This window comes from Saccopteryx leptura, chromosome X, assembly GCF_036850995.1.
Source record: "Saccopteryx leptura isolate mSacLep1 chromosome X, mSacLep1_pri_phased_curated, whole genome shotgun sequence".
Taxonomy (NCBI): Eukaryota; Metazoa; Chordata; class Mammalia; order Chiroptera; family Emballonuridae; genus Saccopteryx; species Saccopteryx leptura.
In genome coordinates this window covers 124,507,743-124,527,138 of record NC_089516.1, presented here as the reverse complement: position 1 = coordinate 124,527,138, position 19,396 = coordinate 124,507,743, and the positions used below count along the sequence as shown (strand labels likewise).

The 19,396-nt window shown below is 42.1% G+C and overlaps 1 protein-coding gene across 1 annotated transcript in view; it reads left to right on the top strand.

Moving 5' to 3' along the window:
• Positions 1-10,368, top strand: part of ZDHHC9 (zinc finger DHHC-type palmitoyltransferase 9) — a 55,074-nt gene extending 44,706 nt beyond the window's left edge. The window contains exons 6-9 of the mRNA XM_066356119.1: positions 207-309; positions 3,177-3,280; positions 3,680-3,776; positions 8,831-10,368. Coding sequence (XP_066212216.1) covers positions 207-309; positions 3,177-3,280; positions 3,680-3,776; positions 8,831-8,947 — 421 coding nt within the window. The 3' untranslated portion in view covers positions 8,948-10,368. The remainder of the gene's footprint in view (positions 1-206; positions 310-3,176; positions 3,281-3,679; positions 3,777-8,830) is intronic.
• Positions 10,369-19,396: the final 9,028 nt, after the last annotated feature.

Below are 19,396 nucleotides of genomic sequence, written 5' to 3'. Positions count from 1 at the left end.
GTGTTACACATAGTGAAGAGACAGGAGTCCTTTACCTGTCATAAGTGATGTACCCAGCGAGTTTAGAATTCATCTATTATATATGGATACTTGGCTATTTGTGATACGTTTACAGAGGTAAACATGGTATGACTGGTGCAGTGAGAAGGGCTGAAGCACTGAGTCCACTGGTGTGGCTTCTTCAACCTTCCTTAACATCACCTCACTGTTCTAGAAGTGCTCATTTGCTTCTTCACACTCTGGTCCGTCGTGGGACTGACTGGATTTCACACGTTCCTTGTGGCTCTCAACCAGACAACCAATGAAGACGTGAGTCAACTTTCTCATCTCTTCATCACATACTCTTCTTTTCCCCAAAGCCTACTTTCTCATTACCTGCTAGAGAACTGAGTCTTCAAGGTCTGGGAGGTCGAGGCAGGCAGAAACCTGGTGTGGGAGATTGTTAAATCTGTTATCTGGAAGAGAAAGCAGACTGTTTTGTTTGGAGCTGAATGCCTGTAGAGAATTAGGAAGAAGAGGTTGAATTATTGGAAGCTGGGTACAGGGTCTTCAGCTATTCGTAGATCTTTCAAGGCTAGTTGGTACCTCTGGATTTGGAATGGACAAGGACAGGTACACTGAATAAATCCTTGCTTTTTAAAAGCTACTAGTTAATCCATGTTCACTGCAGAAAATCAGAAAATACAGATGAACAAAAAATAGCAAGTAAGTCCCTGCAACTTTACCTCTTCTACATCACCATTGTTAACAGTATGATTTATATTATTCTAGACTTGTTCCTGTGTTTGTTTTTGTGACTATCTATACATATATATTTTTAATTTAGACAGTTAAATTGAACAGGGTGACATTTGTCAACAAGAGTACATAGATTTTGGGCAAACATCTCCACATCATTTGGACAGTCAATTATGTTGTATACCGAACACCCAAAATCAAATAATTCTCCGTCACCTTATATTTGTCCTTCTTTATACTCTTCCCACCACCCCCCACTCCATCCCCCGGATAACCACTGCACTCTTATCTATATCCATGAGTCTCAGTCTTGTATCTCACCTATGTGTGGAATCATACAGCTTTTAGCTTTTTCTGATTTTCTTATTTTAGTCAGTAAAATGTTATCAAGGTCCATGCATTGTTGTCGTAAATGATACTATGTCATCATTTCTTATGGCTGAGTAGTATTCCATTGTATATATATACCACATCTTCTTTATCCAATCCTCTATCGAGGGACACTTTGGTTATTTCCATGTCTTGGCTACTATGAATAATGCTGCGACGAACATGGGGATGCCTGTGTCTCTTTACGTACCAATATTTTCAAGTTTTGGGGGTAGATACCTAGTAGAGGGATTACTGGGTCAAATGTCAATTCTATTCTTAATTTTTTGAGGAACCTCCATATTTTTTTCCATAGTGGTTGTACTAATTTACATTCCCACCAACAGTGAATGAGGGTTCTTATTTTTTCTTAATTTTTAAAAATTTATTTTAGAGAGGGAGAAAAAGAGAGGTTGAGAGAGAGAGAAACATTGATTTTTTGTTGCATTTATTTATGCTGTCATTGGTTGATTCTTATCTATGCCCTGACTAGGGATCAACCTTGGTTTATCGAGATGATTCTCTAAACAACTGAGCTATCTGGGAAGGGCTATATTTTATATTTTTAAATGAAAAGAAATACATATTGTTTGGTTATCTGTTTCTTTTTTCACTCTATTGTGGATATTTTCCCATGGCTATGCATTGTATTTTTTATCTATGTGGTAAGATACTCATTATAAAAAGTGTATCATCTTGCCCTGGCTGGATAGCTCTGTTGGTTAGAGCAGTTGTCCCCAACCCCCAGGCCGTGGACTGGTACCGGTCTGTGGGCCATTTGGTACCAGTTCACAGAGAAAGAATAAATAACTTACATTATTTTTGTTTTATTTATATTTAAGTCTGAACGATGTTTTGTTTTGTTTTTAAAATGACCAGATTCCCTCTGTTACATTCGTCTAAGACTCACTGTTGATGCTTGTCTTGGTCACATGATACATTTTCCGTCCCACCCTAAAGGCCGGTCCGTGAAAATATTTTCTGACATTAAACTGGTCCGTGGCCCAAAAAAGGTTGGGGACCACTGGATTAGAGCATTGTTCCAAAGCACAGAGGTTGCTGGGTTTTTCTTGCTTATTTGTTTGTTTTTTGTATTTTTCTGAAGCTGGAAACGGGGAGGCAGTCAGACAGACTCCCGCATGTGCCCGACCAGGATCCACCCGGCACGCCTACCAGGGGGCGATGCTCTACCCATCTGGGGCGTCGCTCTGCTGCAATCAGAGCCATTCTAGCACCTGAGGCAGAGGCCACAGAGCCATCCCCAGCGCCCGGGCAAACTTTGCTCCAGTGGAGCCTTGGTTGCGGGAGGGGAAGAGAGAGACAGAGAGGAAGGAGAGGGGGAGGGGTTGAGAAGCAGATGGGCGCTTCTTCTGTGTGCCCTGGCCAGGAATCGAACCCGGGACTCCTGCACGCCAGGCTGACGCTCTACCACTGAGCCAACCGGCCAGGGCCGACGTTGCTGTTTAGATCCCCAGTCAGAGCACAGACAGGAATAGCTCAATGTTCCTGTCTCTCTCTCCCTTCTTTTCTTGCTAAAATCAATAAAATAAATAAATAAATAAAATGTATCATCTTAACCATTTTTAAGTGTATACCATATTCCCCCATGTATAAGACGCACCTTCATTCGAAAAATTTGGGGTCTAAAAATTGGGTGCGTCTTATACAGTGGTTGTAGAAGTGTGGCATTTCAAATGCCATAGATGGAACTGAGGACAAGGCAATATATGAAGACAGTGATTTGTCATCAGACGCAGATGAGGAGAAGCTAATGGATGGGAGTTTTGACAGTGACTAGGAGTTGTATGAATTTTATGATGAGTAAAACTTGAGTTCAATAATAGCTTTATGTATAACATTTTTTTTTTAATTCAGGCCCCAAAATGAAGGCATGTCTTATACATGGGAGCATCTTATACGTTGGGAAATAGGGTCATTCAGTGGCACGAGGTACCTTCAAGTTGTTGTGCAGCCATTACCACCATCCGTTTCCAGAACTTTTCATCATCTCACATGCCTGTATTTCTTTAGTGTAATTTTTAATGTAAGCCTTGGCTTTTATCTTGCAGATCAAAGGCTCTTGGACAGGGAAGAATCGTGTCCAGAATCCCTACAGCCATGGCAACATTGTGAAGAATTGCTGTGAAGTGTTGTGTGGCCCCTTGCCCCCCAGGTACGTGGGGGGCTAGAAGGTCTTAGGATTTGGGACGAGCAACTCAACCTGATACTGTCACCTGGTCTGATGTCTTCTTCTGAATGGGACCTCGTGGTGTTAAATAGATCTTCCTAGGGATTGTCCCTTGGTGCCATATCTACATGGACCGTAGAGCACAAACTGGTTGTTTTGAAGGGATGACCTTTTATTCTTATTTCATTTGTTTTTTCATTGTTTAATGAGGTGTTCCCTGGTTTGTGGAAGAAACAGTGAGTGGAAGACAGGAGTCATATGCTAGGATCAGGCTAGACTGTCAAAGGGCAGTTTTCTGTTTTCTGGTACCCACAGCAGAGTTCAGCAGGTAGTGGCTGGAGGGGTGAATGTGAAGTGCTTTATTAACTGTCCTGTCTCCTTCAGTGTGCTGGATCGAAGAGGTATATTGCCACTGGAGGAAAGTGGAAGTCGACCTCCCAGTACTCAAGAGACCAGTAGCAGCCTCTTGTCACAGAGCCCAGTAAGTGTTGCTGACTTTAAGGTTAAGCTAGTAATGGAGGGTGTATGCTAAATATATACCTTAGAGACATTAGACTTATTTCATGTGCAGTCGCTCCAGCTGCCCTATCTTTGCTTCGACCCTGAAGTTGTCTCAGATCTTTGTGCCCTTGAGTAGATTAGGATCTAGTTATTTCTTCAACATTCTGTTCTAGCAACAGTGCATCATGAGGGATATACCAGTGAGTCAGGCAAACCCTGTCCCTGCTCTCAAGGAGCTCACTGTCTAGTGGGGACAAGAGACCAGAAAAACAGGCTGTTGCTCCATGTTGTGAAAAGTGCCTTGATGAGGGAAACAATGCTATAGGAGCAAAGCTAGGGGCTGGGGAGTGGGTTGGGGTTAGTGGTGTGGTTACCTTGGTAGGAAGTGGGCTTCCTCACTGGAGTGTACAGATGTTGTAGGAACTCTCCCAACCGTCTTGCACAAGATATACTTTATAAAGCAGTAGTTTTTGACCACTGGTCCATGGACTGGTGGTTGAAAACCACTGTTATAAAGTATGTTACTAAATATTTATTATTCGAACTTTCTTTTTTATAATAGTTTTATTGAAATATAATTTACATACCATAAATTCCTTATTTAAAATGTATGATTCACTGGTTTATAGTATATTTACAGTTATACAGTCATGTCAACAGTAAATTTTAAAACATTTCACTCCCCCTCAAAGAACCCTGTATCTGTTAGCAGTTACTCTCCCTCTCCTCCAGCTCTCCAGGCCCCACTTCTGGGCAGTTACTAATCTACTGTCTTTTTGCTATTGATTTTCCTCTTCTGTAAATTTCATAAAAATGGAATTATATAATATGTGGTCCTTTGTGACTGGTTTCTTTCACATAATATAATATTTTCAAGGTTCATCCATGTTGTAGCTTGTGGCAGTACCTCATTCTTTTATATGGCTGAATAAAATTATTTTGTTTACTGACTTTAGTGGAGTGGCATTGGTGAATGGAACCGTACAGGTCTCAAGTGTACAACCCAATAAAACATCTGCACACTGCATTGTGCACTCACCCAAAGTCAAGTCTCTTTCTGTCCCCATCTATCCTCCTTTGCCCACTTCCACCTCTCTGGCTGAATAATATTTCATTATATGAATAGACCATATTGTACTTATCCATTCATCAATCAGTGGATATTTGAGTTGTTTCCACATTTTGGTTATTATGAGTAATGCTGCTATGACCATTTATGTGAAAGTTTTTGCATGCACATATGTTTTCATTTCTTTTTCTTTTTTACAGAGAGGAAGACAGAGACAGGAGGGGAGAGAGAGAGAGGATAGGAGAGAAGAGAAGCATCAACTTCTAGTTGCTTCACTTTAGTTGTTCATTTATTGCTTCTCATATGTGCCTTGACCAGGGGACTCAAACCAAGCCAGTGACCCTCGCTTAAGCCAGCAACCTTGGGCTTCAAGCCAGTGATCTTTGGGCTCAAGCCAGCGACTTTGGGATCATGCTGATGATCCCGTGTGGAAGCCAGCAACCCTGTGCTCAAGCTGGCAAGCCTGCATGCAAGCCAACCAGTCTACTCTTAAGCTGGCGACCTCGGGGTTTCCAACCAGGTTGATGCTGTATTCACTGCATCACCACCGGGCAGGCTATGTTTTCATTTCTTAAAGCTATTCAGTATACCTGGGAGTGAAATTGCTGGGTCATATGGTGGCTCTGTTTAACTTTTTGATTCACTGCTGGACTGTTTTCCCAAGTGCCTGTGTCATTTTACATATCTACCAGTAGTGTATTAGGGTTCTAATTTCTCCATATCCTCAGCATCATGCATTATCTGACATTTTGATTCCTAGTGGGAGTGAAATAATATCTCATTGTGTGGTTTCAATTTGCATTTCCCTGATGACTAATGATGTTGAAAATCTTTTCATGAGCATATTGGTCACTTGAATATCTTCTTTGGAGAAGTGTCTATTCAGATTCTTTGTTCATTTTTGTCTTTTTTTATTGTTGAGTGGTAAGAATTCTTTATATGTTTTATACAAGTGTCTTATCGGATATATGATTTATAAATATTTTCTCCCATTTTGTGGGTCGCCTTTTTACTTTTTTGATGGTGTCCTTTAAAAGGTTTAAATTTTGATGACCAATTTATCTTTTCATTGTTGTATGCTGTATGCTTTTGTGATTAGATCTAAGAGACCATTGGCTAATCCAAGGTCTTGAAGATTTATGCCTCTATTTTATTCTAAAAGTTTAATAGATTTAGCTCTTACATTTAGATCTTTGATTCATTTTGAGTTAATTTTTATATACACTGTGAGAAAGGGGGTCCAAATTCTCTCTTTTCCACATGGCTGTCCAGTTGTCTCTGCATCATTTGTTGAAAAGATTATACTTTATCTATTGAATTGTCATGACCCCCGTGTTAAAAAATCAACTGTCTGTAAATGTGAGCGTTTGTTTCTGGACTCTCAATCTTACTCCATTGATCAATGTCTATTTTTTTTAGAGACAAAAACAGGAGAGACAGAGAGAGACAGACAGGAAGGGAGAGAGATGAGAAGCATCACTTGTAGTTGAGTCACTTTAGTTGTTCATTGATTGCTTCTCATACGTGCCTTGACCGGGGAGCTCTAGCCGAACCAGTGACCCCTTGCTCAAGCCAGTGACCTTGGGCTCATGCCAGTGATCATAGGATCATGTCTATAATCATACTCTCAAGCTGGTGACCCCATGCTCAAGCTGATGAGTTCACACTCAAGCTGACGACCTCTGGGTTTTGAACCTGGGTCCTTAGTGTCCCAGGTCGATGCTTTATCTGCTGCATCACTGCTTAGCCAAACAATATGTTTATTTTTTAATGCCAGTACCATACTGTCTTGGTTATAGTGTTGTAGTAAGTTTTGAAAATAAGAAATGTGAGTCCTCCAACCTTATTTTTTATCTGCTGAATTGTTTTGGCAATTCTGGGTCCCTTGAATTTCCATATGAAATTTAGGGTCAGCTTATCAGTTTCTGCAAAGAAGCCAACTGGAATTTTGATAGGGATTGCTTTGCATCTGTGGATCAATTAGGGGAGTATTGCCATCCGAAGAGGATTAAGTCTTCCAAGCCATTAACAGGAACTGTCTTTTCATTTATCAAAGTGTTTAATTTCTTTCAACAATGTTTTTAGTTTTCAGTTTATAGGTTTTATACTTCTGTTACATTTATTTATAAGTACTTTATTCTTTTTTTTTTCTTGTGGGAGAGACAGAGAGAGTCAGAGAGAGGGACAGATAGGGACTGACAGACAGGAAGGGAGAGAGATGAGAAACATCAATTCTTCATTGCGGTTCCTTAGTTGTTCATTGATTGCTTTCTCATATGTGCCTTGACTGGGGGGCTACAGCAGACCTAGTGACCCCTTGCTCAAGCCAGCAACCTCAGGCTCAAGCTGGTGAGCCCTGCTCAAACCAGATGAGCCCACGCTCAAGCTGGCGACCTCGGGGTCTCGAACCTGGGTCCTCCACATCCCAGTCTGATGCTCTATCCACTGCGCCACTGCCTGGTCAGGCAGTACTTTATTCTTTTGATGTTATTATAAATGAAATTGTTTTTCTAATTTTATTTTTGGAGTATTATTTGGGAGTATATAGAAATATAATTTATTGCCTGACCTGTGGTGGCGCAGTGGATAAAGCATTGACCTGGAAATGCTGAGGTCGCCAGTTCGAAACCCTGGGCTTGCCTGGTCAAGGCACATATGGGAGTTGATGCTTCCAGCTCCTCCCCCCTTCACTCTCTCTCTCTCTCTCCCTCTCTCTCCCCCCTCTAAAAATGAATAAATAAAATGAAAAAAAAGAAATATAATTTATTTTTGTATATTGATCTTGTATCCTGAAACTTTGATGAACTTGTTTATTAGTTCTATATAATATATTTTTAGTAGATTTGAACTTTCTTTTAAAAGAGAGTCCTACTTTTGACCCTGGCCAGGTAGCTCAGTTGGTTAGAGTGTCACCCCAAAACACCAAGGTTGTGGTTTAGATATTCAGTTAGGGTTCATATAGAAAGTGATCAATGAATGCACAACTAAGTGAGACAACAAATGAAAGTTTCTCTCTCTCTCTCTCTAAAAATTAATCATTAAAAAAAGAGAATCAGCATCAATCATCAGTTTTTCATTGCAAGACCTTAGTTATTCATTGATTGCTCTCTCATATGTGCCTTGACCATGGGCCTTCAGCAGACTGAGTAACCCCGAGTAACCCCTTGCTCGAGCCAGCGACCTTGGGTCCAAGTTGGTGGGCTTTTGCTCAAACCAGGTGAACCCGCGCTCACGCTGGCAACCTTGGGGTCTCGAACCTGGGTCCTCCACACCCCATCCCATGCTCTATCCACTGCGCCACAGCCTGGTCAGGCGAGAATCCTACTTTTTTAAGTGAATGCTTTTTGTGAGGTAGGTAATTGTTTCTAAATTTTGAATTTTCTTTTTTTAGTTATGGCAAGCCCACTTTTATATATTATCATCATTTTGAAAACCATATTTCTGATAAGTCTGGTTTTAAATCATTGCAATTTAAGTTAGTGATTCTCGGTTGAATGTAAGGAAGGGTGATAAATTTAGAATAACTCTGGGGGCATTTTCAAACTACTTATATCATCTGAAAATGTTGCCACTCCACCCTTTTTAGTTTAGAATCACCTTTCTAGAGAACTGAGTGTTAGGGGAGAAACAAAATTGAGAACCACTGGGTCAGGCCCTGTTAGACAAGTACATTATAATATTCTATTGTGAAGATGAGCGGTCTGTTTATGTTCCCTATTATTATTACCATGAATAACGGAGCCTTTCTCCACAACAGGTAAGAATAGAACTGAAATAAATGGCAGCTACACTCTGCTGAGAAGACAATAGTGTGGTCTTGGTTCTGCATTTGGTGTCAGTGGTTGCCTATCTGTAGCACCCATGTGTTTGGTGGGTTCAGAGGAAGAGTTCAGTGTCTGCTGATTATCTCCATTTGGATTTTGAGGACAAGTTTTGTATTGAATTTGATTTATTTTCCTTCTCAGGCCCTAACAGAACATCTGAGCTCAAATGAGATACCAGAGGACACCAGCACTCCTGAAGAGATGCCACCCCCAGAGCCTCCAGAGCCACCACAGGAAGTGGCTGAAACTCAGAAGTAGCCTATGGAAGAGACTCTTGTTTGTGTTTAATTAGGGCTGTTAGAGGTTTAACAGGAGAAGATAAACCTGAGACAGAGAACAAACAAGTAAGCTGTTTTTCTTTGGTCTTTAATCACCTAATTGCACACTGGCATTTTCTTGATGCAAGTTTTGTTTTGTTTTTCTTGGGCTCAAGGCAGTCACAGAAGATGTCAGTGACCTCTGGTAACTGGACAAATGGGCCTCTTGGGCCCCCGGCACTGGTTTTCCATGGCCTTAGCCACGGAGTCTCCTTGGACTCTTTTCTTTCCTCCAGATCCCAGCTCTCCTGCTTGAAGTGGTTGGTCCAATTCTGGGGTTAAAGGTTCTTGAGACTGGCTCAAATCCTCTCCAGCTGCTATGTGGCATGAGTCCAAAGGCGGGCACAGAGAACTCTGGCCAGGAATCCTAACTGGACTCTTGGGGCCTTCAGAATTGAAGAGGATGGAGAGTGAGGTTGGAGGATCCTCCTGGCTTCAAAGTGCCAACATTGCCAACCAATCCTTTCAAGAATGGGGCAGGTAGCTTCTACTTGTTGTATTTATTCATGTAGCTTCTCCTTTGTCCCACACCCACTCTTTAAGCCCCAGGCCCCACCCTTTTCCAGTTAGATATATGTAAGTAGTTGCAATGTACATAACAATTTACATTTCTTGTAGACTACCTGAAAACTTTAATTCCTGTGCCATTCATGAGATGCCAATGGCATTGCCCCTTGCACTCTATCTCATCTCTCCTCCTTTCTCATTAGCCCCTTGTCATTGTTTCCTTCAGACTTTTGCTCCCAAGAGGAGCAGGAATGGCAGTAATAAAAGTCTGCACTTTGGCTATTTCTTTCCTCTGAGCAAGCCCTAGTGCTCACTTAAACACTAACCCCAGACTCCCTGTGTGAGGCCTGCAGAGGCCCTGAATGCACAAATGGGGAAACCAAGGCACAGAGAGGCTCTCCTCTCCTCTCCTCTTCTCTTATGTCCCCTCAAAAAAGAAAAAGAAAAAAAAAGACAACGAGTACTTCCATTAGGCCTTGGCTGAGTGAGAGGGTGAGCCCAGTACAGCTGCCCTCCTGGGTAACCCACTCAAAGGCCTTGGCCCACCTAGGGCTTGGCAACTACACCAGGGGCTTCCGCCAAGCCTCACTCTTCCAGCACTTCCACCGGCAGAGTCCCAGAGCCACTTTACCCCGGGGCTGGGCTGTGACACCCCCGCCCCCCAGTCAGCTCTTCTCAGGACCTGCTTTATTTCAGGGAAGAAGATTTATGTATTATAAGTGGCTATATTTCCTAGAGCACCTGTGTTTTTCTCTTTCTAAGCCAGGGTCCTGTCTTGATGACTTATGGGGAGGGGGAAGTGTAAATCAGAACTTTTAATCTATTTGAAGATGATTAAACTGTGTCTAATGCAAACTGCCTGCCTCCTCCTTCCCCATTCCGTTTCAAGAATTACCATGGGGGCGTGAATGTCTTGTGCTGTAGGGTGGGGTTGGGGTGGGAGTTGAAGGGTTGCTAGTTACTACCCATACTTCCATCTCACAGGAGACCCTTGGGTTGGAGAGATAGCTCCCAAACTCTCCAGTGATCTCTACTACATTCTGAGCCAAACTTACCTTATTCTGGACTATAAAGAAAGGGCTTTCAAGGCACTATACAGTGTTCGCAAGATCAGGATGGCTGGAGGGTATATTAATTTAAGAGAACAAGGTCTTTATTGAGATACTGTGTTTATGCAGATGGATGCTGTTAATTATAAATGAGTCATGGTTATTAAAGCAGGCTCATCACGGCTTCCCCTGGGAGATAACTTAGTTAGTGACAAGGGATGGTATGATTTTCATTTTAAATGGTCTGTAATCAAGATTCCTTACAAATTCCTATCTTACTCTTTCCAGTTAATCAGGATTAATGAAATTTGGCTGCTTCCAGATGTTTTCTGTCTATTTTTCTTATAGCAGGATTTGAATTTAGCAATTGAGAAAGAGAGAGAGAGAGACAGACTGACTTTGTCTCAGATTCCTCTCTTTGCCTCTACTTTAACATTGTCTTTCTAGCTTTCAGTTTGTCCTTGTAGTTCCGTTTTAGTTAGTTCAGAATAAGGCGATTCCTGGAGAGTTAACCTGACACTCAAAAGTACCCCTTTTTAGTCAGTTCTCAGCCCATCCTGTCTCTTTGATTAGGATGAATTTCTTTCTTCCCTTAACTGACCTCCAGCATTCTTCTGATGACCCTTAGGTCAGCCAGAGGAACTTTCTCTTTCTAAGGTAAAAGTTCAACCTGGAAATCTCTTATCTCTCCTATGAAATAATGTGTTTTCTTCAGGTTTTTGATTTTTCATACTCACCTGCCCTCTTTCTTTACCTGCATAAATCTGTACTTAAGACCTTGGCCTGAGGCTATATTCCATTCATACCATGCACCATCAGGGTCTCTCATTTATCTGAGTTCTGATCAGAGGGGAGATTGAAGAATTGATCCTTTCAATGGCTTTCATTCTCTCTGCCTATTCCCTTTCTTTTCATTCCTTAAGTTACCTATTCACCCCATTTCCCCAGGTGAGGATGGTTGGAACAGGTCCAGAACCTCTCGGGGTTGGTGGGATGTGGCTATTCGGAGCCATTTCTTCATGTCCATTGGCTCTGGGGCTCTCCTCACCCCAGCAGAGAATATCTTCTCCCCCTTTGCTTTTTCTCCCAGTGGAAAGTGGTGGGTTCTAATTCTGTAGCAGCTCAATTCCATTCTTCCTGCCATAACCCTCCTGCCTTTACCCCTAAGTCCCTTTTTCCTACTGACCAAATTGCTTTACCTTGTTGGAACAAGAAAACGTATTTTGTTTTTAAATCTATTTTCTAACTTAAATGCAATTTAATATGTAAATCTCTGCACTTTTGTGTGAGCCTACAAATATGTATGTGTGATGGGTTTTTCACTCTCTGGTATTTCTTAATAAAGAAATCTTTCTTTTTAGGGGAAGCTAATTAATGAAGGAGACTTGAATGGTTTTAGAAATATAAGGATGCCTGCTTCTTTGTGTTTCTGCTTCATTTCTTTACTGGTGCCTAGCATGAGTGACTGGCCATCTTCCCCACCTTTTGAGCCCCTTCCTTTGAGAGGGCCCTCAGACTAATAGGACAGAGAAAGGGTCCTGTTCTGTGTCTGGTAGCCCTCTGAGACCACTTAGATTGGCTCAAATGGTAACTTAACAACTTAGCCCTCATCCCTCTCCCCCTGCCCTGGCCCTGTTAGTCCTTTTATTCCAACTCAGTTTATATGATACTCCTGAGGCTGGGGCCAGCCTAGGAAAAGTCACCAAGGGATCACAGAAAATATTTGTTTGTTTGTTTAATGATCATTTGCTCTCGTCCCTCGGTGCTATTAAAGAAGAGCAATGTTTCTAATAATTCAAAAAGCATTTGTGCCAGTTTTGAGAATACATTCTAGGAATCACTTGTTGTCTTTAGGTAAGAGGTTTTAGAGATAGTATCAAAGACTAAAAGCTGTGACTATCATTAGTTTTAAAGGATACAAGCCCAACTCACAAAAAAAAGGAGTCACTGTAGATTTCATGTTTTGAATAAATATGAAATGGGAATGGGAACTAGAAATCTGTATCTGTAAACTTTTGAATGGCATATAGGACATCAGTGTAACTGGAAAAACCTAGTATAATTAACTGGGCCTAATTATGACACAAGAAAATATGTATGTACAGTTTTAATATACACACTTAATTTACAGGGATGTAACCATTATGTAAATTGAGGTAAGATGGTAGTTTATTTTGTTCAGAACTTTACGAAGACTTGTGACTTTTGAAAATCATGTCACCAGTAGTGATGCCATTCTGGGTGTTTTTTTTTTCAATTCTTTTTTTTTAGGGGGGGAGGAAGAGAGAGAAGGAGGAGAGAGATGAAAGCATGGACTCATAGTTATGTTATTTTAGTTCATTGATTGCTTCTCATACATTCCTTGACTGGGAGGCTCAAGCCGAGCCAATGACCCCTTGCTTAAGCCAGCAACCTTTGGCTTCAAGACAGTGACTTTGGGATCATGTTGATGATCCTCTGTTCAAGCCAAGGATCCCACACTTAAGCCAGTGACCTCAGGGTTTCCAACTGGGGACCTCAGTGTCCCAGGGCAACGCTCTGTTCACTGCACCACCACTGGTTAGGCCCATTCATAGATTTTTAAGTTGCCGGCAGGTACAATGTACCTGTATTAATCTTCCTTTGTAGCAGTTGAATTCACAGTGAATCTACATATATAAGTGGAAGCATCTGAATACTTTCTTTTATATTTAAGTATAGTCTTGTTCAGGTATTTACATATTGAAATGCATATTACTTTATTTTAAATCACTTTCCTCTTATTTTTCCTTTAGATTACAGTTAGTGTATTCTATTGCTCTTCTGGAAAGTATGTATACGTGCAGGTTGTACTAACTATGAAATTCTTTTCACAGAGACAAAGAGGGCATTGCACAATATTATACTTAGCCAGGGAAGGTTGGGGCTGAAAGGGTGGCGAACCATTGGACTAGATGATCTCAAATGTCCCCTTCTATTTCTAAATATTTGGAAAATTTAGGGGGAGAACAAACAAACTGCTTCCTCCCTTCACACCTTTAATGTGCTTTTTAATTTTAAAACTAACACATGCCCATTGAAGATTGATTGGGTAAGTATAGGAAAGTAAAAAGATTTTCAAAAAATCACTCATAAATGAATTACTAAGGTATAATAATCACTGTTAATGTTTTGGTGTATTTCTTTCTAGTTTTTTTTGGTGCATGTATATTTTTAATCATAACTGGAATTCAACTATGCATATAATTTTATAATCCTGGTTTTTTACTTTGCATTTTTTGTATAATTAGAAATTATTTGAAAATATTTCTTAATGACTCCATAATATATACATATTCTTTTGTCAGACATTTGGAGTTTCCAATTTTTCATTATTATCAATTATACCGTGATGAACTGTTTTTAAATCTGTTATTATTGCCTTAGGATAGATTCCTAGAAGTGGAATTACTGAAAGGCTTTTGACAAATATGGCCAAATTGCTTCACAGAAAGGTTGTCCCAGTTTGTCTTGCCAAGTATTGTCTCAGAGAGCTTGTTTCATGTCTTATTTAAACATTTTAACACATCTCATTTAACATTCCGCAATTTGATAGTTGTAAACTGGTATCTCAGTGTCACTAAATTTCTATCCCTTCTGTTAATAATGAGTGTAAACGTTTTTCGCATCTCCCCTCTGCCTTATATTTCTTGCCATTTGTATTCTGTGACTTGGCTGTCCAAATTCCGTGTTTGTTTATTTATTTTTTTCTGGTATTAGGGATTTTTCTACTCAGTTAATAAACGAGAGCTTGATAGCTCACATTCTACTGTGGGCCAGGAAATGAGGGGGCCATGATTTAGAAGTTGTTTTACAACTCAGGAACCTGGAGAAGAATAAACTCCCTAACATTTCATGTCCCTTCACTTCCTTCAAGCCTGCACCCCTGGTCATTTTCAGGTACCTGGCTGTTCCAGTGTGGCTAAACAGTTTGTAGGTTTTTTTGCTCAAATTAGAAACATGATTATTATTTGCCATAAAATTTGGACTCTGTTGGAGGATATCACTGATAGGAACATACTGATTATATAGTCTGGACCATTTACATTCACTCTTTTTCTCTCATTGACTTAAGTACTGTTACTTACCATAGTTCACACTACTGGTAGGGCCAAGAGCAGAACCCAGAAACCCTGACTCCCTGTCCGGAGAGCTTTCTGTCATTCTCAGGTATAGACAGATAAAGGGGTTTGAATAATTCCAAGTGTCACTGCAATGAAATGAGCCTTTCATTTATTTAACGTTCAATAAATGCTTGTTGAAAATTGACCATGTGTTAGGGTTAACTTTAGGAGAAATTGCATTGCTGACCCCATTCTCTTGTGAGTTGAGAACCAGCAGTGATTCTAGATTTTTTTTTTTTTTGCCATTTAAATGAGTTTGACCAATGATCTCTCCATTTCAGACATATAGAGGGCTTACTATGAATAGTTGAGCTGATATGGTGGTGGTTGTTGGGTTTTGTTTTAAACTTCAATCTCTTAACTCTTTCTCCAGACGCCTGCACTTAGGTTGAACTGATGGTGGGATTTCTTTAGCACAGGAAGTCAGGAAGTTGCCTTGTCGGGTTCCCACAGTCAACTTGGCTGTCCCTTTGTGAGGGCCACTGCTCTGGGCTCTTTCTGACGCTATCCCTGGCAGGTCCCAGAGGTAATGGTATACAAATGCTATATTGGTAACTGTGAAGTTATAGGAAAAGGTGAAGCCTACGTATCAAGTGCTATAGAATTCCACTTATTTAGGGCCTTCCTAGAGGAGGAGTCTTGGCTGGGTCTAGAGGGGAGGCAGTTCCTTCCCACTTGATTGTGTTGGTGGCTGAATAATACAGAATGAAGCCGAAGTTGTGTGAGAAGCTAAGATAGCTTCTATTGTGAAGGAGGTGGGAGAGTCACTTCTTTTCCCCAGCCGGGAAACCTCATACCTCATCCTGAATTTCCTAAGTTGGCAGAGGGGCAGTGTTGGATATCACTGAGACTACAGTGATCAATGCCTTCACACCCCTTTAAAAAACCTTCTTTTAGCTTTGGTTTTATGTTCTTTGTCTTTAATGGCCCCACTGTAGCCTGTCACTTATGTGAAAAACCTGGAGAGGGGTCTCTATGACTTAGAGTTGGAAGCAGTGGCTGGAGCCTGTGTCAGACCATGCTGGTATAGAATTTGCAGGAATTTGTGGAGGTGACAGTCTTCATTGTGCGGTTTTGGAGGAGCTGATCAGAACCTATCTGGAGGAGTCTAAGGCAAGTCGTGAGAAATAGAGGCAGTGCCCTGGCCGGTTGGCTCAGCGGTAGAGCGTCGGCCTAGCGTGCGGAGGACCCGGGTTCGATTCCCGGCCAGGGCACACAGGAGAAGCGCCCATTTGCTTCTCCACCCCTCCGCCGCGCTTTCCTCTCTGTCTCTCTCTTCCCCTCCCGCAGCCAAGGCTCCATTGGAGCAAAGATGGCCCGGGCGCTGGGGATGGCTCCTCGGCCTCTGCCCCAGGCGCTAGAGTGGCTCTGGTCGCAATATGGCGACGCCCAGGATGGGCAGAGCATCGCCCCCTGGTGGGCAGAGCGTCGCCCCATGGTGGGCGTGCCGGGTGGATCCCGGTCGGGCGCATGCGGGAGTCTGTCTGACTGTCTCTCCCTGTTTCCAGCTTCAGAAAAATGAAAAAAAAAAAAAAAAAAAAAAAAGAAATAGAGGCAGCAAGTGAAAGGGGAGAATAGTTCAGCTGGGATGTGCTGTACCCCTAGATGCTTCTCTTTGTTGCTCAGGTGGAAGAAGGCACCTCTGACCTTGAATTGGGGAGGAGTTGGCTAGACTCCAAATTTCCTTCTTGAATCTGGCCTTTATTCTCCTCCTTCTAGCAGCATAAGGATGTCTAAGGGACTTGCCTAAAACAAGTCTAATGCCCAGGGCTGATGAACTAGGGAGAGCCAGGCTGCCACAGGCTCCTCAGGTGGGCTTTCTCTCTATCACCAGCCTCGTTGGGCACCAGAGCCAGCACCCTCTACCCTGAATCCCAGTGCCTTCTGGGACCTTGGGTATCAATTTGTATCTGGGCTATAGAAGTCAGTCTGCAGACAAGTACATAACAACAGGGCCTTTATGCCCAGTCTTAAGCTCAGTACTCAGGAATTTCCAAGAGGTCAAAACCACCATTTATTGTCACTATGTGCCAGGAACTTCATACCCATTATCTCATTTATTTCTCTAACAACCTGAAGAGGTAGGTATTATTACATCATTGTTCTTTTATTTTTAATTTTTAAAATTATTTTAGTTGTGATATAACTAACATTGTGTAAGTTTAAGGTATGCAATGTGTTGACTAGATATATTTATATATTGCAATATAGATCATTATTATTATTTTACAGAAAAGATATGCATATGTATGTAATTACCTGAAATCAGGTAACTAGTAAGTGGTGGAGCCAGGATTTGAAGACACTTCAGTTTAACTCCAAGCCGTGGCTCTTGGTCACTAACTACACTAACGAGGGTCTGAGATGAGATTGGCCTTGCAGTGAAATGCAGGTAGCAGGCTATTGGGGTTTATGGGATCCAACATGTTTTCTAATTCAATGCACATTGATTTTTATGGGTATTTTACATATACTAGTTCATTTAATCTTTGTAACCCCTTGGGACTAATATTGTTATCCTTACTTTATTGATGTGGAAAGTAAGGCTCAAGGAAGTTAAGTGACTTGTCCAAGACGACCCAGCTAAGTGAGTAAAAAAGCCAAGACTTGAACTCAGGTAGCTCTAACTCCTACCTACTAGGCCTCACTTGCCCTAGAGGAGCTCCACTTGCTGTCCTCAGGCCCTGAGGACTCAAGGCTGGAGGAAGAACCCCCTTGCCCTCTTGAACCAGCCTACCCCCATTCTTCCAAGGGGAGCTGGAGGCTGCTAGGCCTGTGACATCCCAGGCTGGGGTTGGGCGGATAGGGTATCCATCTGTGAACACTCAGCCTGTTGGCCACCAGATCTTGGTGTGTTGGGCTCAGGGAGCCATTGATGTCTTCCAGATGTCCTTGGGGCTGGCCAGGCGGTTTGGCAGCCCTGTATGGAGGGAGAGCAGTGGGCCCTGGGCTGCAGCCCCACCTGGCACTGCCTTTGGGCCCCCCAGACCCCAGCCTGCAGTGTACATTTCCTTGTTGCCCCTCTCCACATGCCCCTCCCAAAGTCTCACCCCCAGCAGAGCCGCCTACTCTCAGCCTGTATTCAGCCTGCAGGCTGAACTGGAGCCCAATATCTCTGCGACGCCCCCAGCCATTCCCCAGGATCAGGGAGGAGTTCCAAACATACTCTTCTCAGTCTGACCTGTCTTTTCCTGATATTTTCCTTTCCCCAGTTTAGACCTGATAGATAGGTGCTACCCAGGGTTTTAAAAGGCTTAGAAATCTCCTCTGATAAGTCCCCTTAGTGTGTGTGGAGTTAAAATACTTGGAACATTAGTCATTCCCCACTTCCCATCTTTCCAGAAGCCTGTGCTGACCCAGCCGGATAATGACTCTGCTACTACTCCAAGTCAGAGGCCGGAGGCTTGGGCCTATGATTTCGTTTTTTAGTTTTTTCCCCAAAATTAAAATAGTTTTCCTTTTTAAAAAAGATATAAAAATAACCGCTACTTTTGAAATGGAAATAAAACAAGAGCGTGGAAGGTGAACACTTCTCTCCGTCACTGCCCCAGCTCCACCTGACTCGCCTCACAGGACCGTTAGCAGGTGCCGTTCGCTGCAGATCTTTCTGGTCTTTCGTCTTGTGTATGTTTTCCTTTTTATAAATAAAAATGGATTCACACTACAAATAATGTTTTAGCACTCATTTCTTCCTTATGATACAGCATGTATTTCTTTTACAACAAGAACTTTGTTTATTATTTGTATGATTTTAAAATTTAAAATTAAATAAAAAAATCACAAAGATTTTCCATGTGTCGTTAAATATTTTTCTGCAACATCATGTTTGTTTGCATGGTGTTGTGTAAACAAACCGTAATGTATCGAATTCCCCATTCGTGTTGGTTTCAGTGTCTTATAGACAAAGCTGTTGCAAATATCTTTGTCCATATATCTGGGTGTACTTGTGTGGGTTTTCCTGTGGACCGAGTCCTTGGAGGGGAATGACTTTGGTCAAATAGTATAAAAGGCACAATAGAGAGGGTCAGACTGCCCTCCAGAGAGCTGGGGGGCTCTGAAAGCTTGTTGAACTTCTACCCAGCTTCTTCAACCTGTCTGATGCTTAGTTTTCTCCTCTGTTAACTGGGAAGGTGATGGTACCTACCTTGGGTAATCCTATGATGATTATATGAGAAAAGAAATGCAAAGCGCTTGGTGTGTAACAAATGTGTCCATCAGTACTCACTGAATCAGCCATTATTCTGAACTGTAGAGGCTTTGGGGTCCTCTGGGCTCCTCCTGGTCTCTTGGTGAGGATAATGCTTACGATTTCCTGAGGCTCACAGCCACTAATGGCAGTGGGATGTATACAACTGAGAACAAAGCCTGGAAGCAGAGTGGCCTTGTCTTCACTCCTGTGGCACCTCTCACTCCAGTTTGTCGCCCCTCATGCAGTTAATGCTGGCAGAAAGAAAGGAAGCCAGGGGTCCTTGTCTCCATCCCCCCCCCCAGAGATGGTGTAGCTGCAGTGAGCCCGAGGCAGGACCCGGGAATAGGTCCCCACAGGGGCTGAATCCAAAGCTCCTCTTCTTGGACACTGAACAACCCACACTTTAGGCCCTTTCTCAGTGGGTAGAGGTCTCCGGGCTCTTGTTAACTGAATAGTTCTAAGAGAAAAATAGCTACTCCCAACTCTCAAACCCTAGCAAGGTT